General features: G+C 40.3%; 2 protein-coding genes across 2 annotated transcripts; one reads left to right on the top strand and one right to left on the bottom strand.

Annotated features, from left to right (window-relative positions):
• Nucleotides 1-2,075: 2,075 nt before the first annotated feature.
• Nucleotides 2,076-12,695, top strand: sec62 (SEC62 homolog, preprotein translocation factor). The gene is made up of 8 exons (XM_086074861.1): nucleotides 2,076-2,190; nucleotides 3,715-3,823; nucleotides 5,014-5,119; nucleotides 5,211-5,394; nucleotides 7,014-7,100; nucleotides 7,166-7,226; nucleotides 7,308-7,427; nucleotides 9,850-12,695. Exons 1-8 carry the CDS (start codon nucleotides 2,155-2,157, stop codon nucleotides 10,356-10,358), a joined length of 1,212 nt encoding a protein of 403 aa, XP_085930987.1. The 5' UTR covers nucleotides 2,076-2,154; the 3' UTR covers nucleotides 10,359-12,695.
• nadkb (NAD kinase b) lies at nucleotides 12,694-25,070 on the bottom strand. Its single transcript, XM_086074850.1, has 12 exons — nucleotides 24,841-25,070; nucleotides 23,212-23,529; nucleotides 23,045-23,128; nucleotides 22,157-22,286; nucleotides 21,362-21,470; nucleotides 19,911-19,996; nucleotides 19,734-19,836; nucleotides 17,271-17,440; nucleotides 15,797-15,896; nucleotides 15,576-15,733; nucleotides 15,412-15,494; nucleotides 12,694-13,861 (listed from the first exon to the last, which is right to left on the bottom strand). Exons 2-12 carry the CDS (start codon nucleotides 23,526-23,528, stop codon nucleotides 13,702-13,704), a joined length of 1,500 nt encoding a protein of 499 aa, XP_085930976.1. The 5' UTR covers nucleotide 23,529; nucleotides 24,841-25,070; the 3' UTR covers nucleotides 12,694-13,701.
• Nucleotides 25,071-25,395: the final 325 nt, after the last annotated feature.

A 25,395-nucleotide genomic window follows, 5' to 3' on the forward strand; every position in this document is an offset into this window, starting at 1 on the left:
AATAGCACTCTATAATATTGTACTTGAAAAAAAAACATATAGTAATGTCATAATGGAATAGATTTAGAAAATCGTTGAATAGTTTTTCTAACACTGCATAAAGTGGTCATTGTGCATATGCCCACTTTGGCCACCGGGGCGTGTAGTGTAAGACAGACTCTACAATACATGCAGATGAGTACCGTTATGACGTCTAAATTGTTGCTGCACCATTTGTGTTTAAATACCAGTTGCTTAAAAAGTGTGATATCGCTTGCACTGGGCCAAACCTTGTACCTCCAAAATTGCATATTTATTCAACCAAAGACAGTTTCAACACTTTAGATTGGTCAACAATGAAAACACCCACACATGTGGACTGACTTCTGAAAAAATATGAGATTGTGACTGATGAGGTTTTGGCCCGACGCCAGCGATATCTGCGTTTTATGCATTAAGCATTAACTTTAAACTAGCAGGCTAAAGATTAATTGAGGTGTAAGTGTAATTGTCCTATTCTCCTACGGTTTACGTTTAATTTAGTGGGAGCGGCATTAAACAGCTTCAAGCCTCTTTTTTGAATTTGTTTTACACTGCAGCGCTCCTATCTCAAGTTTGCGTTCACAAGTCAAAGCTTAAAATATTCTTATGACGTTTGATGCACTCAGATTTGATCATTTTTGATGCTACATATGTAAAATAATAATAATTTCTTATATCCATATGGTTATTATATATTTCTATTTTAAATGTTTCATAATATCAATTTCTTATATTCATTCTTGCACATCAATGCGCTAATAAAATCAAGTGTAATTTTGGCCACTGAGCTGAATATATGACTGGATAGCCGATAGCCTATACACGCCCGTGCAAGGCGTTGAAGTCACAGGGCGGCCATCTTGCTCCTCCCATCTCACCAGCAGACTAAACAATACGGTATATGAACAGATTAGACATATACAGCTCGTCGGCAGTTAGTAAAGGGACGGGGGGTGAGGGGGGGGGGGCGGTTGTGGCGAGATGGTCACTATTTTTTAACAAGTAAAAAAATAAAAAATAAATAATAAAAAACAATTAACAAGTGGACAGTATGTGCTGCTTTAAAGAGACCTCCCTTTTCTTTTATCGCTCAGTTCTTTAGACCCCAATATTAGATTTGGCAGAGGCATCTTTTGTTGAATTACAGTTGTAATTATTTAATTTAAAAAAATACTAGTTTCCTCCTGTAAACATCATTAAGCATAACATTTATACATGTATTTAAGACAAGTTGTAAAATGTCTGAAGTTGTTCATGTTTAACAAACTTGAAACACCATAAATCATGCTGTTTCTACATAGTACTGTCTCAAATGTTCTCCAATTTCGATACTGTAAATGTATGCTAAGAAACGTTTCTTGGGAGGAGCAATATGGCGGCCTCGCGGCTTCAAAAGTCTTGGCCTATCAGCTATCCAGTCATATACTCAGGGGTGGAGGTGCGATCTGCCAAAATGATGAACTTAGGACCATTTGTTTTTTCTTTGCCCTATTTCACAAAGATTTTGGACTGATATAAGAACTTGGTTGTTAGTAAGAATTAATGACGTTCCACAAATTGAATTAAGTCATGTTATTTTCTTTATGGATGATTTTAACTTTTCTGTTTCGGATTTAATAAATATTATTTTGTTAATGTGCAAATATCATATTCATTGTGCTAAGTGGAAAAACTGTAAACCCTCCTTTCAAGGATTTATGACTGATTTTAAGCAAATATGCAAGGAAAATAAGTGCCAATATAAAACAGTATTTATTGTTTTGATTTTTGTTGTATAGGCTCCTCTTTTATTTTAACTGACGTGATGTGCAAGAATCCCCAGTTTTTCTTTATTCTTATATTCTTTTTTGTTGTCAATATTGTTGCCATGTTCAGGCGTTGCATCCTCTACAAGTGTAAGTTTATAGAAATGTTAAATAAAGTGAAGAAGAAAAAGGGTGGGGGTGAGAGTGTTGGAACGTGGCCATCAGTGGCCGGAAACGATGCTGATGTGTGAAACCCGGAGTCGGAAGTCCGTGGCATCTACCCCATAGCTTCCTTCGTCATACTGCACCGTGGCGTTCACGTTCGTACAGTCTCGCGATACTTGACGCGCGATCTCGGTCGGGAGAAGCTGAGCTGCTGTGGACGATCATGGCGGAGCGCAGGAGACACAAGAAACGGATCCAGGTATGATGATTCTTTTTTTCCCCCTCCCCTCTGCGGTTGTTCTACCTCTGCCAGTGGCCAGTGGCGCGACGGCAACCGGCTGCCTCTCATCGATCGCGAGCCCGCTTTAAGGCCGTTTGTTGCCGGCGAAGCGAAGCTAGATAATGCTAATGTGGCTAAGTTAGCTTGCATTTCCAACTACATTGGAGTCGTGCTGCTCGGCTGAAATGTTTCTTAAATGCCGTCTATTCGCTTAAACGCTCATTTATTTTAATTGCATCCATTTTGCACTAACTTACTGAGTTACTGCGTCCAATTGGGGTGTTTGGTGCCCGAAGCCGCGTCATTGCTTAATCCAATGCGCGACGTGTTTACATAATGTGAGGTAACATGTGGCACTGCGTCGTCATTTCGTGCAACTATTGCCTAACCTTTGGAACATTTGTGAGAAAATGCACCATATCTAGAGAAAGACATTGCAGCAACAGGTCCACTGAAGACCCCACTAGTGTGTAGAAGCCACAGCGAGTACAAGTATTGGTTGTTATATGGCAAATGTTATTATTATTATTATTTTAGTCATAATGATTGTTGATAAGCGAACAAGGGGCGTAGGACTAATTGTATTTGAATTAATTAATGCTTCTTTTTTTTTTTTTACAAACATCTTCAACATTTTATTACGATATGAGTTAAACTAAAATAAAAACAATAAAATGCATGTGCTGTTTCACTAAGTAAAATGGCACAGTCCATGTGATTGACCAGAATTTTACCACCGCTGCCTCAATATGAGCCAGGAAAACTATTATTATGCATTAATGTCACCTTGTAAGCATACATTTACATTAATTGTACTAGGGCTGCATGATATTGGAAAAACATTCGGTATGCGATATGGGTAGGGGTGTTAAAAAAATCGATCGCGATATTACAGCGCGCAATTCTCGAATCGATTCGATATGCAGCCGAATCGATTTTTTTAATCATACATTTTTTTATGGGAATATTCAACAAAACAGATTGTTTGTTTAATACAGTGGCTCGCAGTTATAAACCTGAAGTTTCAGATAAATAAAGAAATTTTCTAAATTTGAGTTTAAAAAATTGCAATAATCAATTTATAGATTTGTATCGGGATTAATCGGTATCGAATCGAATCGTGACCTATGAATCGTATCGCCAGGTACTAGGCAATTCACACCCCTCGATATGGGTGTTGAATATCGCAATAGCGTTATTATTGTGATATTTAACACGTCTCTAAAGAAATTATATTTTCATGATCTAATTAAATAAATAAGCTTTAGATGTGGAATATGAGCAGACAATAAACAGTAATTTGATCTAAACATTGTAATTTAGGCTAAATTTATGAAGTGCAAACACTTAACAAGTGTTACCATAAACACGCGAGGACCAAAAAAAGCATTACAGTACTAGTCCTAATCAGTTATTTTATTCAAGCATGACTGGTAAATGAAATAATATATACAAAAATATATATAATAATAATTCTAAACATTGTTATGCGTGTGCGTGCAGGAGGAAAGCGATCCCACCAAGGATGAGAAGGCGGTGGCCAAATACATGCGCTTCAACTGTCCCAATAAGTCCACCAACATGATGGGCCAAAGAGTGGATTACTTCACCGGTAAGCGCTCCTCAAAGCCACAGCAACACATAAACCCAAATGGGCATTTTGACAAAGGAGTTCCCGGGAACGCCAATGCTGATTTGTAGCGATGCACCGAATATCCGACCGCAGAAAATTTTGGCCATTCATTTTTTATTTTATTTTTTTTATAAAAGGCTGCAAGCAAGCGTCAGTGTGAATTAAACAGCGAACGCGGGGGTGAGTGTCCGCCTTTTCTTCTTGCTGGCTTTTCACCGGTCGGTCGCAGCAGCTCCCGGGGTCATTGCGCACGCCGGAGGGAGAGGGGCGTCGCTTGGTGTACAACATTTAAGCGGGTCGAAATTGCGTATTGGAGTACAGGTGAGCCACTCTTTCTCCCGCAGCGCCTTGACCCCCCCCCCCCTTTTTTTTTTAATAAGCGCCCCTCGAACGCTTCCACTGGCATACCGGTGGCCGCGCTAAATACTTAGCACTATTGCTATCAACAGTTTAAAACACGGAAACACTTACCGCTATCTCCGGGTGGCGGCAGACCTGTACAGGACGCTGGTGCGAACAAATGTATTTATTTTTAAACGTTGGTGAATATGTGAATGCGCCGATTTGAAGTGCGCCGCCCCTTGCCCCCGCCTGTGCTATAAAGTGCAATCGCACCGCCAGAAAACGCTCAACTCTCTTTTGGTGTTTAATGTGCCGTCAGCCAACATCTGCGGTGTGGGCACATTTCAATTTATATTGTGCTAAATACTTATTTCATAATAAGATTGTGTTTAATTAATTATAATAAATGTAACAGTAGTAAAAAATTGGCATCATTTTTTTCTCCGGCGTTTCGGTTTTCGGCCAAGCATTTCTCATTTTCCGTTTCGGCCAAGCATTTTCATTTCGGTGCATCCCTACTGATTTGTTTTCACTTACCTGTGTAAATATGGAAAATTGAAAACTGATTGACCTGCTTTATTAAAAAAAAAAAAGACTATGACTAAGGCCCAGACTAAGCCTCCTCTAAGGACAGTATGGATTTGGGAAAGAAAAAAATCCTCAGCAAACAGGAGTCTGGAATATGGTTGTTGCATCATCAGATTGACTTCCAGCCAGTCGCAGGCCAGAAGAAAAAAAAAAGGCAATGGCTGATCCGGTTTTCACAGGATATGCTTAATCCAAAAGGAGTCTTAAAAAGAAACTCTTTCCTGTGTTCCGTCGAGCAGCATCCAAGGCGGTGGACTGTTTACTGGACTCCAAGTGGGCCAAGGCCAAGAAGGGCGAGGAAGCCATCTTCACCACCAGAGACTCGGTGCTCGACTACTGCAACAGGTACTCACACTTTAGCCGGCATTTTGGAGTGGAGATTGTATTTATTTATTGATGGATTTAGACGGCTAAATCGCGGGTGTCCTTTGCGCAGGCTCCTGAAGAAGCAGTTCTTCAACCGAGCGCTCAAAGTGATGAAGAAGAAGTCTGAGAAGGACACCAAGAAGGACAAGAAGTCCAAGGGCGACAGCGGCAAGGAGGAAGACAGGAAGGGGAAGAAGGACAAAGACAAGAAGAAGGAGGCGGCGGACGCTGGCGAAGCCAAGAAGGACAAGAGCGTACGTTTGATGGGCATTTTTTTTTTCAGGAATGGCTATCGTTTGCTTTCTCCTGAAGTCAATTCGATATTGATTCATTATGGAAAACAACACTTCCTAAATATCAAGGACGTGATAAAAACTCCACAAACATTGAATTCTAAATTCAATTTTGCGGTTAATTCAGTAATTGTACATTGAAAAGATTCAGAATTGTCTTAAAAGTGCAATAAGTCGGGCCTCTCAGAAATGTAAGAAAATACTGGCCTTTATAAAATTGTGTTTTCTTTTAAAGTAATGACAATAAGAGAGATTAAAATAAATGATTCATGGTTTTAGGAATCCATATCAGGCTCGATAAGGAAAATCGATTCAATATTGATTATTCGATTTTTTTTTTTTAAAGCCAGCCCTACTTTAACTTGCAAGCAATCATCGCAGCTATTTTTAGAGTTGATTATTCTATTGATAACACGGGTCCCAAAAATAGAATAGTGTTAATTTGATCAGCTATTTTTAAAATATAGTCTCAGTTTTAGTCCAATTTCAATCACGCTTGTTAGTTTTTGTTAATCATAGTTAGTCAACCTCATCCCGTTTTTATTTAGTCCATTTTTAGTCGACTATAAATCTAACATTTTAAAGTCCAAGAAAAAATAATCGTATTTGTCTACTTTTAGTCAACAAAAACATCGACGTTTTAGTCAGGACAATCATTTAACCCGTCATGTATTTTTATTTGTTTTTTTTGTCAGCAGATTATGTTGAACATTTTGGATCTAAAACTATTTCACCTAAAATGTTCTCTCATCTATGGCAACATGCTATGAGCTAGTAAGTTAGCAAACATTAGTTAGCGGTCGGATTAACATTTTTGTTGGAACGCCGTTGGGTTAATGTTGCGTCGTAACTATAATTGACTCTTTTTTTCTTTTTCTTTTTCTTTTTTTACCCTGTGAATCCAACCTGTCTGTCCCATGTGTTTGTCACTGTGTCACATGACAGTGTGACAGTGACAGATTAGCAGAGACAAGATTTTACAAAATCACATCATTTTCGTCTCGTCTTTATTAGTCGACAAAAATGCAGACTGATTTAGTCCCAGTTAGTGTTTATTAATGAGGGCTTTATTTAGGGGTGTGCCAAAAAATAGATTCTCATAAGAATCGCGATTCTCATTTAGTATGATTCAGAGTTGATTTTATACTGTCTGCCTTTGTCTGTGTGTGCCTTTATTTGGAGCGCTGTTCATGTTGTACCCGGCTTGGCCACTTGGGGGCAGTGTGGTTCCACGCGGTCTGATACACTGTTAAGTTGTGGCCACATTAGAGAGTAGAAGGAAAAAGTCACAATCAAGTTATTCCAATAAAAGTAGTTTTTTTGCAGCGTAGAGCCGTTCTTTTGAGTGATAAAAGTGCCACGAGTAGCGCGCTAATTAGCGTTAGCGAGTCAGACTGGAGTAGATCATTACAATTCCTTGTACATTTATAGATTGAAGCAAAAATCATTGTCATTCAAATCAGTGTGAATCAAAAATCTTTCTTAATCTAAAATCGAATCGCACACCCAAAAATCGGAATCGAATCGCGAGACAGGAGACTGGAGAGAGTGAAGTGATGTCGGTGTTGAAATGTTTGCAGGACGACAGCCCCAAGAAGAAGAAGGAAGTGAAGAAGAAGTTCAAACTGGAGCTGCACGAGGACCAAGTCTTTCTGGATGGAAATGAGGTCGAAAGTCACGCGGCGACCATTTTGTCCACTTCAAAACAAAACAAAAATCTCGTCTTGTGCAGGTGTACGTGTGGATTTACGACCCGGTCCACTTCAAGACCTTCGCCATGGGGCTGATCGTGGGTCAGTTTGCACACCATGTTGTCTCTTGCACCCGTTCGCCGACTCTGAAGCTTTTAACACCTTGTCGTTCACGGCGGTTAGTGATTGCCGTGATCGCCGCCACGCTCTTCCCGCTGTGGCCTGCCGAGATGCGCGTGGGCGTGTACTACTTGAGCGTGGCCGCCGGCTGCTTCGTGGCCAGCATTCTGCTCCTGGCCGTCGGTAAGAACGCTCGCCTCGCACCGGTTTTCACCACGCTGCAAATGTCTTGGCACGGTGGCGCTGAGGCGGAACGCATACCTCCGCCAAGGTCAAATGCGCTTGAATTGGATCCAAATGAAAAATCACTTTGGCTCGTGGGAATGTAGGAGAACAAGCACGCCTACTTGGCTGCAGTCGGACCAATACTTGTTTAGCATGTTTGGGCAAAATCTTTTTATTTATTTATTTATTTATTTATTTAGGGCGATTCAAGCCGTCGTATAACTTTTGGCGCCATCCTTCAACATGTTGTCGGCCAACGCACTTGATTGTGATTCCGCAACATTTTGATTATGTTTTGAAAAAGTTTGTGTCATTTGTTTGCTGCTGAAGTTCAGGTATTTTACGTCAGGCATCTTGTTGGACAGCTATAGGTCCTTGGAGAGATGTTTGTTTGTTTTTTCAGGAATCATTTATTGGTTGTAAGAGTTTATTTGCAGCAGATTTTTTTTTTCCTTTTTACGTGAAGCATGTTTGAGATGAAGACAAACGGATCAGGCAGAAAAGCAGAGTGAGCATATTGTGTTTCATGTATTTTACGTCAGGCGCCTTATTGGGCAGCCGTGGCCGTAGTTCACAGAAAATTGTATTTGAATAATTGCGTCGTTTCCAGTTCTTTCTTTCCGCTATCCGTGATTTTCAGTGCAGCAATGTCGACGGTTGGCACGAAATATAAAACATAAAATACTGAAAAATATGGCAAGATGTTAAAGGAGCTTATTAGTAGTGGCTTGGATCAAAATGTTTTTTTTTTTTTTTTTTTTTTTTTTTTTTTAAAATACGTACTCGGGTTTAATGAGTAAACCAAACCAATTAAAGGACAGTCAAGCAAGATCACATGAAAGCGAGTGATGTTCTACTCGCCAACCTTTTTGTAACTGGCGGAAATTTCATGTCTACTGATTCATGTGAAGAGCTACCAGTTGTTCAGACATTTTTAAGGCTGCTTCAGGTTCAAACTGTCGTTTACAGGTTATTCATACGATGACTGAAAATAAAGATTTTTTTATTCATATTCAATGTTAAGATATAATAATTGTTTTAATGTATAATTATTTGTATATTATTAATTAGTTACAATATTGACAATACTATAGGACTAATACATTTGATAATCAATCAATTTCTCAAATCAGGGTTCCTGCGGGGTCTAAAAAAAAGTCTAAAATTCAGAAACTTACATTTTAGGTCTTAAATGTAAAAAAAAACTATTTTCATCGCAGGTCTAAAATGTAATTTACTCAAGTCTTAAAATTTTTACACCTGCTGCACTCATCCGTAGTACAGAGAATTTTTTAACATGTTCAAAATCAATCATCATAATCAAAAAACTAACAGGTGTACGCTGACTGCGCTCTTTGACAGACAAAAATGTCGTTTGCGCAGCGTCGCATGCGTGGTTGTCGCACCTCATCACAATAAAGCTGTCCTGACAGCTGGAATGTGTGGGACACTTTTATTTTGTAGGTACCGCCGCAAGTGTTAAGTTAATCTTCATGACGTGTGGGAATGATTTGATTGCGATTTTTGGGTCTGCGATTCGATTCGGAATTGATTTTCAATTTTTTTAATTAAAAATGATATGATTGACAATGATATCTCGTACAATTTATAGATGTGCAAAACAAATTTCATGATCGACTTTAATCTGGTTTACAAGACAGAATCACAAATGGAGGCATTAAAAATGTATCTTTTTTTATTTTTACTTTTATTAAGTTTTGAATTGGAAAGAAAGTGCTTTTGCACCCTGTTGCGAGTGGACGATTAAAGCAGTGACTTGTTTATTAGCTTGTTTCCCCATCGTAGCTAGCCCAAGGCTAACGCACAATGGAAAGTGCCATTGACTAACGCTAATTAGCGCGCTACTCACGACACTTTCATCACTCAAAAGAACGGCTATTCATACAAAACGCTTCAGGAATGTATATAGAGAAGCATCTTAACATTACTCATTGGCATATGCGCTTCCTACGCTGCATAAAAAAATATATTGGCATAACTTGTTTGTGACTTTTTCCTTCTACTCTCTGTGGCTACCACTTAACAATGTATCAGAACGCACGGAACCACACTGCCCCTCGGTGGCCAAATCATGTACAACATGAACAGCGCTCAAAATAAAGGCACACAAACAAGAAGAGCAAGGCAGTATTAAATTACTTTTTAAATTGGATTCTGAATCGATTATTATTTTTTGGCACACCTCTAATCGATAGGCATGAAAACCACCATTGTTGGTCTAAAATTTTTGTCATGATGGTCTACAATTTAACTGTAAAATAACGTAGGCCAAGTGAGCAAAAATGTTTAAATTCAACTCGATGGCCTTACGTGTGGTTTTGGCAAAGGTGTTCTGACAAAATGGCGTCTGTTCTGGCAGCTCGCTGCATCCTGTTCCTGTTCATCTGGCTGGTGACGGGCGGACGCCACCACTTGTGGTTCCTGCCCAACCTGACGGCCGACGTGGGCTTCATCGACTCCTTCCGCCCGCTCTACACGCACGAGTACAAAGGCCCGCGAGGCGGCAGCGGCAAGAAGGTCAAAGAGGACAAGGACGGCGACGGCGGCGGCGCAGGCGAGGCCCGCAAGTCGGACAGCGACGACAACAAGTCAGACAGCGAGAAGAAGGAGGACGAGGAGGAGGAGTACGAAGAAGACGACAAGGAGCGCAAAAGCGGCGAGGACGAAGAGGAGGAGGAAGAGCGGCGCTCGGACACGGACAGCGAGCGCAAGGAGGACGACGGATCGCAGCACAGCAACGGCAACGACTTTGAGATGATCACCAGGGAGGAACTGGACCAGCACACGGAAGAAGACGAAGACCAGGAAGACAAAGAAAAAGAGGAGGAGGAGCGCAAAGACACTCCAGTCCACGCGACTCAATCATAAACTCCCCCCGCCCCCCAAAAAAAGAATCCTGTCACGTTCTACTGACTTCCTGCCTCACACGAGCTCATCTGCCATCTTTTCCTGCCACATGTCATCATCGGGTTGCAAAACTCTGGGGATTTTCTAATTTGGAAACTTTTCACCGGAATAAACCAGGAATTTACATTCACTGCCATTGACGGTTATATACGTCAAATATTCCATTTCTATTAGTTTCACATTTTTTCCCACTTTTGTTAACAAGAGTACGAAAACCTAGAATTTTTTTATTGTACATTTAGAACAGATATAAAATTTGTGATTAATCGCGTCAGGTGATACATTTTTTTAAATGTAATTAATTATTGACTTCAATAGTTAACTCACGATTAATCACAAATTTTATATTTGTTCTAATACAAAAAAAATCGAGGTTTTCATACTCTTGTTAACAAAAGTGGAAAAAATGTTAAACTAATAGAAATTGCTCAAATTAATTTTTAACGTCAATAGCCGTCAATGGCAGTGAATGAGTTAATAGGGAACCTTAATATAGGGGTAGGGATGTTATGCTGCAATTAAAGTAATGTAATGCCCTTGCATGTGGGCAAGGAGAGCTACCTTATTTTACATGTCTGCTTACGACAAAATTTCTATTTACGCTTGAATGTGATAGCTTTCCATTCCTTTCAGTTACCCAAAAATCTCATGGAAAGTTTCCAGTTCCAAATTCCCCATATTAACCTCCCCTGGATATTTTGCGACCCCCCCCCCGGAGAAGTCTCTTGCCCCGCCTTTTTTGGTGTCATCGCGGCCCACATCCCTACCCGACCCGACCCGACCCAGAGGGACCAAATCATTTGTTTGTTTTTGTTATTGTTTTTAAAGGAACCTAAAAAAAAGGGGGAGGGGCGTGCGTAGATTCGCCAAGGTGAACTTGATTTTTATTTGATTTTTTCTGTGCGCACATGTGGTCAACAAGATGGTAGTCCAGTTTCAAAGTAAAAGTCCAGTTTGAAAATAAAAAGGTGCCAAACAACACCAGGGAATGTGACAAGAACAGTTTACATCGCCCAACAAACAAGAGCACAGTGTGGAAGTGTTCAGGAGGAGCACCTTTTCAAATGTATCTTTTTTATTTTACCACGGAGCAGTAGGGACGCACTTGACTGCAAAATAACACCACAAAAAAAAAAAAAAAGACAAAGTTAGGGATTTTTTCAGATGAAGTCATAATCTCTTTTTTTTTAAATAGTGTCACAAAAATAAAGTCACACTTAAAAGTCAATCTCACAAGAATTTGGTCATTTTTCTGAGAGAAAGTCTTAATCTTATGCAAAAAAAAATTTTTTTAAAGGCAAAATATTGGGACAATAAAGTTCACATTTTTACGTAGTGCAGTTTCAATGAGTCTCGTATTTAGTAAGTTAGAAGTCATTTAATTAATTTCTTATGACCTAAAATCAGTCTCTATCGATCTCTCGCTCTCTCGCTCTCTCTCTCTCTCTCTCTCTATATATATATATATATATAAATAAAATACCCTCGGGCAGGTGTGGGCAAACTCTGTCTGTCTCTCTGACTGTCTCTCCGTCCCTCGGTCTCTCTGTCTCTCTTTCTCTCTCTCTCTCTCTCTCTATATATATATATATAAAGTACTATTCTAAAAAAAATTACAAATTTCTTGTCTTTTTTTTTTTAGGCTGTACACACTTCCATTGAGGATTTTTTTTTTCGCATTCTCATTTGGACTTTATTCTATTAGGATTCTGTTTTGACCTTTGTTGTCATGGTCTCATTCTTTTGTTATTCAGTGCGTCCCTCCTACTCCTTGGTAATATTTGGATCTATGAGCTATAATTATGCATACCGTGTTTGCAGTCCATGTAACTGCCTCTTTGCGTCTTCTCTATTATTAGGAGGTGTTAAATATATATATATATATATATATATATATATATATATAAATAAATATTCCCCTCCCTGCCATCATGTTTAGTTTTTATATGACTTCGTGTCAAAATAACTGTAGAAACGTCTCCTTCAGCTGCTTTTTCTTACTGTCCGTTAATTTATTCCACTTTTTTTTTTTTTACCATTTTTGGTCTCTTGTAGTCATTGTGTTGATACTTTGTGTCTCCCTTCTCTTGCTCTTGTACAACGTAGTATAATATGACATATTAAATGACTGGCGAGTGACAAGTCGTAGATGTCAACGTTCTCTCTTGTGTCCTCTGACTGCCTATAGTTGTTCACATTTGATTCTGATGCAATATTGGAGTATAATTTAATAATAAAAATATATATATAAATAGATGTCTGGAAATATCTTATTGCAATAAAAAAGCATAGAAAGCACCAGGAAGTGTTTCTTTATTTTTTTAAGCCACCATTTTGTGCTCCTGGCTCCATGACACTTTTGAAGTCAGTGATTGATTACCAACCAATGAGCTGTGGGAACTGATAGGTTGGAAAAATATTGACTTACAACAAATAATGTTCTGCTCAACTCTGCCAGTAAGGACAACTGGAGGATGAAGGTACAAATAACTTGCATACAGTGAACCCCCACATAACCGCATTTTGGCATTTACAAATTTGCGTGTTATTTTGGGATCCAATTATCAATTACTCGCTGAACAAGTCGGCTATATGGCGCCATCTGGTGGAATCTGCGTTAAATTTAATTCATTGGTGGGGTTTTCATATCGCGGGCATCACCCCCAAATCACTTTTCATTGCCCATGCATGACGTCATGTCAATTTATGCTAGCAAGCTATTTAGCAAGCTAGCTAGCTAATATTGATGAGTACCACGTGGTTGGAGTTGAATAATGTAACGAGTGACTACAGGTCTCTCCGAAACATGGGTTCATCATTGCGTATAATTTGGAAGCATGGTTTTGATGCTTTATGATCTGTTTTATGCACTTTGCCGCCAATTTGTATTCTTGCGGCATCAGTAGGCAATTACAAGCCCCTTTTTGGGGGCGTCAATCACTTGCTCGGCCCCTATTCCACAAATAGCAGGGGTTCACTGTACAGTACATACTTTTTTGTTGTTACTGTGTCTGTGGCGGCGAGCCATGACATTTTGCTAAAGTAAAATATGTGCCTTGGCTCAAGAAAGGACACTGCTCGACTGCGCTACGTAACTCTTACTTGAAAATATATCAATATCACATTAAATAACTAGGAACTAAACTATCATTTGTACAAATATATACACATAGATGTTTCTCTTAATTCAACACAGTGTGGAATGTAAAAAAAGGGGACGCTGTGGTGGAGAAGTAGCAGCACAGGTGTGTGGCAATTGGCTCAGGTACTGCGACGAGAGGGGGGCGGGGGGTGCGGAAGGGGTTCAATTCTCCGTGTCGGACGCCTCGGACGCCTCGGTGAGGCGCGTCTGCCGCTTGCGCACGTTCCAGTGCAGGCACTGCGCCAGGCTCTCGAACCAGTCGTACACCAGGTCGTGGCAGCAGATGGACGGCACCGGGTAGCACGACGTTGTGATCTTGATGCTAACAACACACACACACGCGCGCATACACACAATTGTTTACTGTAGGTTATTCTAAATGGCTGAGTGGGTTGAAACTTACACACATGAATAGCAATGCATTGGTTAAGCATTTTACCACCCGAAAAATGTGACTTCATTACGGACTGTTAAAAAATACAAATCTGATGATTTCTCTTAAAGAAATGCCATCCCAATAATGAAAAGTTTTTACTCTTGAAAAGCTTTGGAAAATATTTTCTTGCAAGACTAAGATTAAAAAAGAAAAATAGCCTAACTGAATTCTTGTAAGATTACAACTTTTTATCTGAAGAAACTAAGACTTTATTAAAAGTAATATAAAGACTTTTTCTAAAAAATTAGATTTTATTCCCAGACTATTACTGTGCAAAAATGTGAATTAATTCTTGCAAAAAAAGTGAACAAATATTTAAATATTTAATAATTACTTCCATTTAATTAAAATATGAAAAGTAAAAAAAAACATTAATTTTTATCATGTATAATCTTAACCACTTTTTTCCCCTCAGATACCAGTAATTATACCCAGTATCGATATCGCTAATACTTTTGGCATATTTTAAATTAAATTTGACAATGACAAAAAATTTACCAAAGAGCATTCTTTCTGACGCAGATAATGATTTGTCAATGTGTCAAACTGACGCAGCACAGCGCCAACTACTGACAAGGAGGACTAACTTGATGTCAGTATAGAGTGCGTGTATTGGCAGCCTCCATAAATACCCGTACCTTAAAATAAGGCTGGTATCAGCCCGATATACAGATATACTATTTTTTCCTGATGAAAGAAGAGACTCTAATCTTTCTTTTGGTAGTTACATGTTTTTATAGCAATAGAACACAATATTCTGTGGACCTTGCAAAATCAGGCAAAATCCAGTAAAACAGCTGGTCTGCAATTCGATTCAGAATCGATTATCGATTCAGAACGATTTTAGATTAAAAATTATTTGATGACAATGATTTCTGCTTCAATTTATAAATATGCAAAGAATTGTCATGATTTACTCCAGACTGACTCGCTAATGCTAATTAGCGCGCTACTCGTGGCACTTTTACCACTCAAAAGAACGACTATTCATACAAAACGCTTCAGGAATGTTTACAGTGAAGCATCTTAACATCCTACACTGCAAAAAAAAAAAAAACTTTTATTGGAATAACTTGATGACTTTTTGCTTCTATGTGGCTACAACTTAACAGTGTATCAGAACGAGTTGAAAACCACTCTGCCTCTAAGTGGCCAAATTGTGTTCAACATGAACAGTGCTCCCAATAAAGGTACACACAAACAAGGGCAAGACAGTATAAAATAATTGCAATAAAATCGATTTAAAATCAATTCTGAATCATACTAAATGAGAATCGCGATTTTTATGAGAATCGATCTTTTGGCACACCCCTAGTAACCATTAAGGACAATGTCTTCTTTTTTAGACAGCAAACTCGTGAGACAGAGCCTGCAAAGATGCGACTCATCAATCAATTCCAACATCCATAAGCGGATCATTATGTTCAAAGCAGTACCAGTCGCCATGTTGGATCTCTTGTCTCTTCCTGCCATCGAACGACACCCAGGCCGTGTTCCTGGCGTCGGGGGACAAGGTGATCTTTGGAGGGATTACAAACAGTAAATATATGGAGTATCATCACCGTATATAGAATCAACTTCTCTGTTGGTACTCGTCTACCATGAGCTCCACGCCGGCGGGCACCACGATGGGCCTGAAGGAGAGCGAGTGCGGGCAGATTGGCGTCACCATGATGGCCGGCACGTTGGGGTGGATCATGGACGCCCCCGCAGCCGCCGCGTACGCCGTGCTGCCCGTCGGCGTGGACACGATCACGCCTGGGGGAGGACGGTCACAGTTCATGCTGCTTGGAGTACAAAATGGCGGGCGTGGGTTCTCACCGTCGCCTTGCACCGAGGTGATGAGACGTCCGTCCAGGTACAAGTCCACGTTGGACAGGTAGGACGAAGGCCCGCGGTCCACCACCACCTCATTCAGCACCTGCACATACAAACAGTGAGCATTAGAGTCACTTGCATGTGGCGATTATTTGAAAAACTGCAATCATTGGATCACAAAAATAGCTTGAAGCTCCGCAGGGGCCATTTTTCCAGATTAATGTTACTGCTATACAAAGGGTGCAGCCATATAACAGTATTCACACTCATATATTCTTTATCCTCTGCAAAAATTAAGTATTTGTGTGGTACTGATGAACTGAGATATGAATTATTGTTTCTAATATTACTTTAAACAACTTTTTTTATGTGAAAAAGACTTGATAAAAAAATGTTAAGGATTTTTTTTAAACGTATCTCATTCGGATTTTTTTTCTCTAAAAATTCCAACTTTTTTAGTAATTTAGAAAAAAAGTTTTCTCAGAATTAGAAAACTTTTTCTGTCAGAAAAAACACTTTTTTTTATCTAGACAAAATGTGATGTCTTGTAAAATTTCCCATAATATTGCCATTGTTTCCTATTGTATCTAGCACAAATTAAGTTTTTTAATTGTTAACTATGACTTTATTCAAAAAAATATATATATATTTATCGTAAATGAATGAAAAAAAAAATATATATATATATAATAATTGAATTTTATTCTCGAAATCCACCTGGAAGTCCTGCCCTGCTAGACGAGACTCCCGCTCAACCTCCCGCCGCCCGAAAGAGGAGCGCCAGACGGACACTCGATCCAGCAAAAGAATTAGAAGCAGCTGCGGTCTTCAACACGAAAAAGTCTTCCTGCTGATTGTTGGTCTCGGTTGGATCCAAACAAGAAATGATGGCGTGGCGGCATGCGTCACGCGCCACAGACGCTCACCACGTCTGACAGGTGCGCTGACGCCAGCTGCCGAGCGCATCCCCGAGAGGAGGTTCGACTGAGGCGCTGACGGACGAATCATCAATCAGCGTCTGCAGTCTATCAATGAGATCAGACACGAAGGAAGGGGGAGGGGCCGACGGGGGGGATGATCCACTGCAGCTGCGTGCGTGCGTGCGTGCGTGCGTGCGTGCGTGCGTGCGTGCGTGCGTGCGTGCGTAGACTCCATTAAACATTCATTTGCCGTTGACGGCACGGTCTCCGTGGCAACCGGGCACAACACAAACACACGTCCTCCGCCCGCCAGCTTTATTATGACTGTTGCCATGGCAACGCAGCCTGCGTACCCACAGCAGGCGGGGGGGGGGGGGAATAAAACAATAACAAGCAATTCAGAGGGAGGGGATGAAAAGGAAATCGGGATGACGTGACCGACTCTTCTACGGAACCACAACACGTTGCCGTAACATTGGGCACGTTGCCATAATACTTTCAACGCGATCCACACACCGTCCAGGTGTCAGTGGCGGACGGGGACGAGAGGAGCTCACCTGGAGCTGCAGGGTGACCTTGCCTGCGTCGTTGCCGCTGTAGCAGCGAGGAACCAGGCCGTTGATTTCCTGTTCCCGTTCCTGCTCCCGCTGCTGCGGCGGCGGCGGCGGGAACATCTCCTTCACCACCTTCACCTTCAGGCGACTGCGCAAAGTGATGGCCGCGTTCCCTGAACACATCGGCAGGTGGATCGTGAACTGTGCGCTTAACACAAGTGACACATTCTGTGCGTCGGGATGACAATAAAATGGCATTCTGCAAGTTAAAAGTATGATAAAGAAACAAATTCCAACACTTCGGGGTACGCGCCAACCGCCTGTTTTAGCTAAAGATATTACCAAGCTTTCTCCGACAACAACAAAAAAACTCTCAAAAATATATAAGTTACTTTCATATACTGATAAAACGTCTTTACCCATCTCAAAATGGGAAACAGACTTGTCTATAGCTCCGGAATCTGACTTTTGGATTCAAGTTTGTGAAAACGTTTTTAAAATGACAAAACACACAAATTTACAACTTATCCAATATAAAATTATACATAGAACATACATTACTCAATATATGATGAAGAAAATGGGACTCTCAGACTCCGACATTTGTCTCCAGTGTTTACAAAACACTACAGACACTTATTTTCATGCTTTATGGTTATGTACTCCGGTTATGTGTTTCTGGACTAAAGTCTTAGAAAAACTTTCCGCTGTCTTGGACTGTAGGATACCTTTATCTCCAAACTTGTGTTTGGTAGGTGACCTAACAACAACTGACTTACCACGTAGCCCTTACTATCGCGAAAAAAACAATTCTTGTCAACTGGAAAAATGAACAAACTCTGAATATCGACCAATGGTCTAACCTCCTCATAAATCACATTTTAATGGAAAAAATAGCCTACTGCCCCCCGCCCGGTTGGGAAAGGCCTCATAGACACATAGGGCACATAACACATACTTTGGGGGGGTGGGGGGTAGGGTGGAGACACTGTCTTTGCCCTACATCTGGGGGTTTGGGGGCGGCTGAGGTTGGAATGTGGTGGGTGGCGGGTGTGGGTTGGGGGTGGGGGGTTGTGGGGTGCCTGGCAGGACTGCCGTGCCCCGTTCTGCTGCGTTGGGCTTGGGGCGCGGGCCGTGTTGGGGTGGGGGGCGCTCCTGGCTCCTGGGTTTGCTCTCCGAAAAAAACCAAAAGAACTATGCTGCCAAAAACATATTAAAATGTTCTATTTTAAATATTACTAGTGTCCCCAAAACTTATTTATACGTTTTAGTTTTTTTTGGTGCTAAAGCATACAGAAGGCTTTGATGCAGCCTCTCAATTGCAGAGAACAATTGAAGCAATGGTAGTCGGCCAGCAGGTGGCAGCAGAGTATAAGAGATTTTAGCTATATTCTAATGCTAATTTATGCAAAACGGAAACAGATACAAATATCCTTTTTTTTCCTGATGAAAGAAGAGACTCTAATCGTTCTTTTGGTAGGCTCCATCTTTGTATAGCAATAGAAAACAATATTCTGTGGGCCTTGCGAAATCTGGCAAAATCCAGTAAAAACAGCAGGGAGTGAAGGGGGTTGCTTCAGTGAAAATGGCTGGGAGTGAATGAGTTAAGTTGAATTCATTTATATTTTTTTCCAATCTGTGTTTCAGACATCCTCTATTGTTGGTGGCCCTTGAATGCACCTCATCCACAGACTAAAGTGACAATCAAAAGTATGCTTCTGCTGCTCTCCCTAAGCAGATATGATGTGACATCCATGATATGTGACATCAGTCTGTGCCTGTATTATTTAGGCTAGTAGTACGCAAGCTAATACCTCATGTGCCTCATGCGCAGGTGGTTTGTGTTGAATAACGTAACGACTGAATGCTGTCGTTAATGCAACATGGCTTGATGATTGTGTACATTGCAGATTCCTGCCGTTGATCCTTTATGATCATTTGCCACCATTTTGTGGCATCAATATGTACAGTAGTTACAAACCCATTTTAGGCAAAGGCAGAACTGTTCCATTACTTTTGCTCACAACGGGCGTAGTTGTGTATCTAACTCGATGTAAATAAATGGAAAAGGTTAGCGCTTTGTCTGATATTCAACATTAGATGCCAAACCAACAAAAAGTTATTGGCCTTGCGGTTCCAATACGTTTAGACAGACGTGTGGCTTAGCAATTAGCCACAAATGAGTTGCAAACGTGCAGAAAATTGCCAACCTCTAAAAAAAAAAAAAAGAACAGTTAAGTCCAACAAGTTGTGAACTGACTACAAGGTTCCTCCACATATACACAATTCACTACTCGCAAATGTATTGGTTTTATGTGGAAATGATCCTCATTATTTGCTGTAAAACTATTAAACTATTTTATGAAGATCTTCCTTTTTACCGCCATCTTGAACTATAATCCTTTTTAGGGCCCAATTTCAATTCCTTGAGGATTTCCTTTGTAATGTCTGTCGAGCGTAGCCTACCTTCAAAGACTTTGTCCACTTCGGTCTTGTACGAGTCAAATTTGAAGGGCGTCAGGAAGCCCAGAGAGCCCAGGTGGAACGCCATCACCGGGGGGACGCTGGCCTGGATGAAAAGACATTTGAGACCATGCCCCAATGCTAATGCTATCGAGATGCTAAAGAGCCACACGCACGTACCTGGAAGAGAGAAGAGGCGTAGAGCAGCGTGCCGTCCCCGCCCAGGCAGATGATCAGATCGATGCAGTCGGAGATGTCATCGTAGCCTGTAGTGGATCACAAAAGCACATTGTACAGTGGATAGGAAAAAGTCTACACGCCCCTTTTCAAATTCAGGTTCATCAGAGACGAATCCGTGTGAGAATTTCAGATTACATTTACAGCGAGGAAAAAGATGGCGATTTAACAGTATTCTCAGGATATGATCAGGATATTGCTAAAAAGGAATATGTCAAAGGAACAACGGATTTTCTCATGGGTTTGGGACAAGTCAAATCATTAGGTACACTTCAGCAGATTATCTAAGAGCCAATGATCAAAATGTGGCAAAAAATATACAAAAAGATTAAACTATGAGACAGACAATTATTAATACTGTATGTGAATGTGATTTTTTATTTATTATAAATTATTAGTAACGAAAGTATTAGACCATGAAAAACATTTAATTTTCTAAGTCATATTTTTTTTACTATGACTAGTCAATTATGCAATATTAGGCCAATGATGAAAAAAAACCCCTCAAATATTAAGACAAAAACATTACAAAATAATAAAACTAATTTGACAAGAAAATACAAATATTTGAAATTGAAAACAATACAAAAAATATGTCAAAAATACAAAGTTTTGAAAATATTGCACAAAACACTAGGACAAAAATAATACAAAACATCCAACAAATATCCCCAAAATATGGCCAAATTATTTAAATAATAGATTTAAAAAAAGAGATTTCTTATAAAATTATTAAAATATGGCAAATATTATAAGTTACATCAACAAAAACAGAATATTACAATAAAGAAAGAAAAGTCCAAAAATACCAGAAATAAATATATAAATAAAACAATATTAGAATAAACTAACATGTTAGAAGATTATTAGAAAATAGCAAAATATTAGACTAAAACTACCTAAACATATTTAAAAATGTTTACAGGGAAAGAAAAAATAATATTAATAATAAAAATACAACATACATTGGTGCCTCGAGATACGAATCAGTTCCGTGCTTCTAACTCATAATTATTTTTTATCTCAAAAAAATTTTCTTAAGATTTTTTTTTTTTTTTTTTTACATTTTTAGGTGGAGGATTAATACTGCAATGCAATTCAATTGTGCTGCTCCTTCTGGTGTGCCTGCCTTGGCCATTGGGAGGCGCTATAATACAGTCACAAGAAGACTACTACTACTAGACTATTACGACTACTATAAGTGACACCGTCAGATGCGGTAACATTCGTCATTTTTTTATAAAGGATAAATGTGTGTTCATCATCATCTGTTGCTTCAAAAAACCACAAATATCAATGCTCATCAACAGTATGTTAATGGCGTTTGTTACCATTAAGGCGGGAGTGTGGGGAATTGGCGGAAGGGAGGCGATGATTGAGGCTCCCTCACTCACCCTCTCTAAACGTGCACAGCTGGTTTCGTATGGAGCCAAAGTTCTCGTCCTTGGACAGCGTCCCGTCATCGGCCACCCGCCGCTCCACGTACACCATCATCTGCTTCTCCTGAGTCACACGCGCACACGTGCACCAAATGTGAAATGCCACTTGGCCCTGCGCATCTAGTGGAACTACAAAGGGGGTCGCTTCGCGCTACTCCACAACAGAGAAGACAGAGGCGACATTTGTTTCTGCCATTTTGCGAGCAATCCTGGACGACTATTTGACTTCTGCTGTTGGTCTGTACTTATTGCATACGAAGTCCAAACGTGGGAGCGCCAATTGCCTTCGTGTGTGGATTCACAGCACAATCCAGAAATGAATTTCTCCAAGAACCTCATGCCACTTCCATCGCTAGCTGAGAATGACGAGTTGACAACCAGTTGGCTCAAATGAAAAAGGCTAAATTGGGACATTTTCACTTCTGGGTCTACTCACTTTTGTTGCCTGGGCTTTATTTTGAGGGAACAATAAATTGGCACAAGTTTTATACTGAAGTGTCATGTCTTGTGTTGTCAGATATGATTAAATATCTGCAGAAATGTGAACTCACTTCTGCGACTGCTGCAGCGCATTTGAGTCCATCCTTTTCTACTGAGCTGTAAACGTCTGTTTACCTCCGTTTGTGTACAAATGCAAACAAGGGGCTCGTTTGGCGCCAGCAGTCATGCAATGCGGTCACGCACGCACACAGACACACTCCTTCATCCAAACACACACACACACGCGTGTCGCATTGTTGCTGGACGTACCTCCACTAGAAACCGACACAGCTCTTTGAAAGGCTCCGCCAGGCTCTCGTCTCGGATCTTCCTGATGACCAGGACGTTGACGGGAGGTTTATTCCAGGTGAGGCGCTGGCTTGCTGGGTCCTGGATGTGCCTGAGGCGCACAAACACACACATTTGTCACTTGTGCCGTCGCATCATGAGATTTCTTAGTCGGCCTCGGGTACATTCAATTGTTAACCTTAACGACACACTATCAATAAAACACTCCCTTTCCTATTCTTTCTACCTTTTTTCTCGCTCCGCCCTAGCACGACGGCTCACCGGCATTGCGTTGATAAAATTGCGCGCACGCACTCCGAGGGAAACACACAAACTGACATGGGGTGACAAGCATCTATAGTTGCTCGCGCCGTGAGTCGTTCCATTCAGAGGCAAAACAACCAATCACGGCATTCTTGTATTTTGTTTGTTGCTTTTTTTATCTTATCTCAAAAGGTTACACAAGGCTTTCGGTGTCAATGTCCACACGTGCGCGCATGGACACACACACACTAACAGACATATGCACATACAGTACATGCGCTGCCAGAAAAATAAAAAAAATGAACTTCTATCACGGTCGGTCGGATTTTTTTTTAATGTAATTATATTTACGGTACTAAACGGAATACTACAAACATACATGTAATAATTAAACAGTATTAAAGCTCCATAATACCTGGATGTGATGAAATTATTTGACATAATGACTATGTAACAAGTCATGAGAAAGCATTACAAAAGTGAGGCGCAGTGGGGGGAAATGACAAGTCGACTGCGTTTTTAGCCACTTGCAACTGTACATCTTCTAATTAAGTACAATCAAAGGACCTTTTTTTTTTTTCAGTGCACAAACAAGCGGTCGCTTACATGACTGAAGTGGGGTTAGGAAGAATGCAGGCCTTGGGTCCGAAGTGAGTGGCTGGGTAGGGTCCATGAAGAAAGTGAGCTTTCCTGCGGAGAAAAAAACAAGAAGTCAAGTCAAGCCACCCGTGCCAGTGGCATGAGCGACCAGCTGGCATTTGGCCCGAGCAAACCTCTTAGGCGAACTTTCCGCTGCGTCGCTGACTGAGCCACACGCCTCTGAGTGCTCGCGTTGGCCCGGCAACCTCCGGCGCGCCGTCTCCCGGAGCAGCTGTTCCTGACTTTCCCCCCGCCGTCGACGGCGCCGCCGCCCTTCTTGTTGATGCTCTTGCTGCTGGGATTCGCGCCGTCTCCTGGGCTCGCAGTGCTCTGAGGAAGAGGCCCACGAGGAGGGCCGCGCCGCCGGCTCTGACGCGCGCCCCAGGTGGGATGACAGTCGCGGCGTGCCGCCGTCGGGCTCCGACGACGTCCCACCCTTGGAGTTCTCCATGCTGCGTCATGGCAAAAGAAAAAATGTCAAAGCACTTGTACTTAACCCAACTGAAAAGGAAACAAATAATTAAACCTCGTTTCCCCAACAGTAAGGGTAGGAAACCCATGGGTATAAACGAAACAATAATATTGAAGTAATGATAGTAGGAATTACTTCAGCATAAAATTGTAGTGGTTGGTGGGATTTCTTAAAATTATGATCATTTGACATTTCAGAAAATAATTTGGGTTATTGGCAGGATTTCTTATGAATTAAAATGAATTAATAATTCTGTATTATTAATAATCACGGTTGATTAAAAATAAATAATAAAAACATTACAAATAGTAATAATAAATCATCAACATTACTGCTGAATAAAATGATCAAAACAACACTATTAAAGATGATATTAATGAATAATGATTTACCAACATTACTTAAAAAAAAAATCCCGATTTTTTTTAAAATGTTGATTGATTCCCTTCGAGATGCATTATCTCATCAACACATACAAATAATAAAACTATACAAATAAAAATGAAACAAATAATAGTAGGCTAATATACAAAATAATGATAATAATAATAATAATAATAATAATAATAATTCGCAACTTAATACAAAAACCTTTAACCACAAATAGACTTATACAATAACAATAAATACTATATGGCTTGCACAACTCAAAACTTCACGGACAAGAAGAAGCACTGTAAATACACTGATATAAAACTGCAAGTGCAGAAATCCGACAGAAAAAAAGAGCAAAATGTTTGACGCTGACTAAACAGATTCTGTATGAAACGTGGTTAGTGGTTAAGAAAGAGAGAAATTATTGAGGTCTGATCGAGCTTTCAACTTAAATGAACTTCGACCAATTTATTTCCTAATTCTAGGTATAAGGTTGTTGGCAGGTTATATAACGGTTACAAATGACATCATAATCATGCGCCATCCATCGAGGTTATAACTTGTATTTAAAAATGGCATGGAACACAATTAGAAAAGCAGTAATTGCTGCCATTTTGGCGCTATCTTAAATTGTAAGTTATAACCAATAAAAAAATTACAGTATTTATTAATTGGTTGCAGTTCTACGTAAGCAGTTATTACTCTTATTAGCCGAAACTAAAGTACAGCGCACACTCGCAATCTTTTAACCACAAAAACAAACAAACTAAAGCTTAACCAAAATTTGAGTCATATAAGTCAACATTTCTCCTGGATTTATGACATCGTCGTAGATGTACACCAAAAACATAATACACATTTGTTGCCTCGACTCGTCTGTTGACAGTTAGCCAGTTAGCCGCCGTGAAGTACGTACCGTAGTTACGGCAATGAAAAGCAAAGAAGACTCATGATGGATGACGACAACAACGTCGTCGGGACTCGGAGCAGCGTCGTAGGTCTGACGACAAATTTGTGTTCTTCATGAACAGTCGCCCACACGGTACTTACTGTATGGTCAAAAAAACACTAAAGGGGACATTAGCAAAAACGCCGCGTGACCAAGACGACGTCACGGCGCGGTCACGTGACGCTCGCGTGCGTCTCACTCTGGGACACGTATCCAGGCAGGAGTTGGTGCCTGGTGAGTGCAACAGCGCCATGGTTGGTCGTGTGGCGACACATGGAGAATTACGCCTTACTCACTCAATCAGGTTTGTTGGCAGGAATTATTTAGAAGCAAAAATCCAAAAATAACAACACTGCAGTAATATGGAAAAGTAGTAGTAGTAGCAGTGGGCAGTAAAATATACAATAGTAGTAGTAGTAGTAATCTTTTTGGAACCCCAAAACAATTCAAATCAAGATGCTAAAACCAACAATACTATTACTACTACTACTACCACTTCTACTACTACTACTACTACTAGTT

This window comes from Leptonotus elevatus, chromosome 1 (assembly GCF_054856555.1).
Source record: "Leptonotus elevatus isolate MCC_2025b chromosome 1, RoL_Lele_1.0, whole genome shotgun sequence".
Taxonomy (NCBI): Eukaryota; Metazoa; Chordata; class Actinopteri; order Syngnathiformes; family Syngnathidae; genus Leptonotus; species Leptonotus elevatus.

What these genes read in the sequence shown, in the direction of transcription:
- nadkb (XM_086074850.1), bottom strand. Translation starts at nt 23,528, where the DNA reads ATGGAGAACTCCAAGGGTGGGACGTCGTCGGAGCCCGACGGCGGCACG. An exon ending in GCGGAAAGTTCGCCTAAGAG is followed by an intron (nt 23,129 to 23,211) that starts GTTTGCTCGGGC and finishes TTTTCTCCGCAG; the next exon opens with GAAAGCTCACTTTCTTCATG. An exon ending in CACCTCGGTGCAAGGCGACG is followed by an intron (nt 15,734 to 15,796) that starts GTGAGAACCCAC and finishes GTCCTCCCCCAG; the next exon opens with GCGTGATCGTGTCCACGCCG.
- sec62 (XM_086074861.1), top strand. Translation starts at nt 2,155, where the DNA reads ATGGCGGAGCGCAGGAGACACAAGAAACGGATCCAG. An exon ending in AAGAGTGGATTACTTCACCG is followed by an intron (nt 3,824 to 5,013) that starts GTAAGCGCTCCT and finishes TCCGTCGAGCAG; the next exon opens with CATCCAAGGCGGTGGACTGT. An exon ending in TCTTTCTGGATGGAAATGAG is followed by an intron (nt 7,101 to 7,165) that starts GTCGAAAGTCAC and finishes CGTCTTGTGCAG; the next exon opens with GTGTACGTGTGGATTTACGA.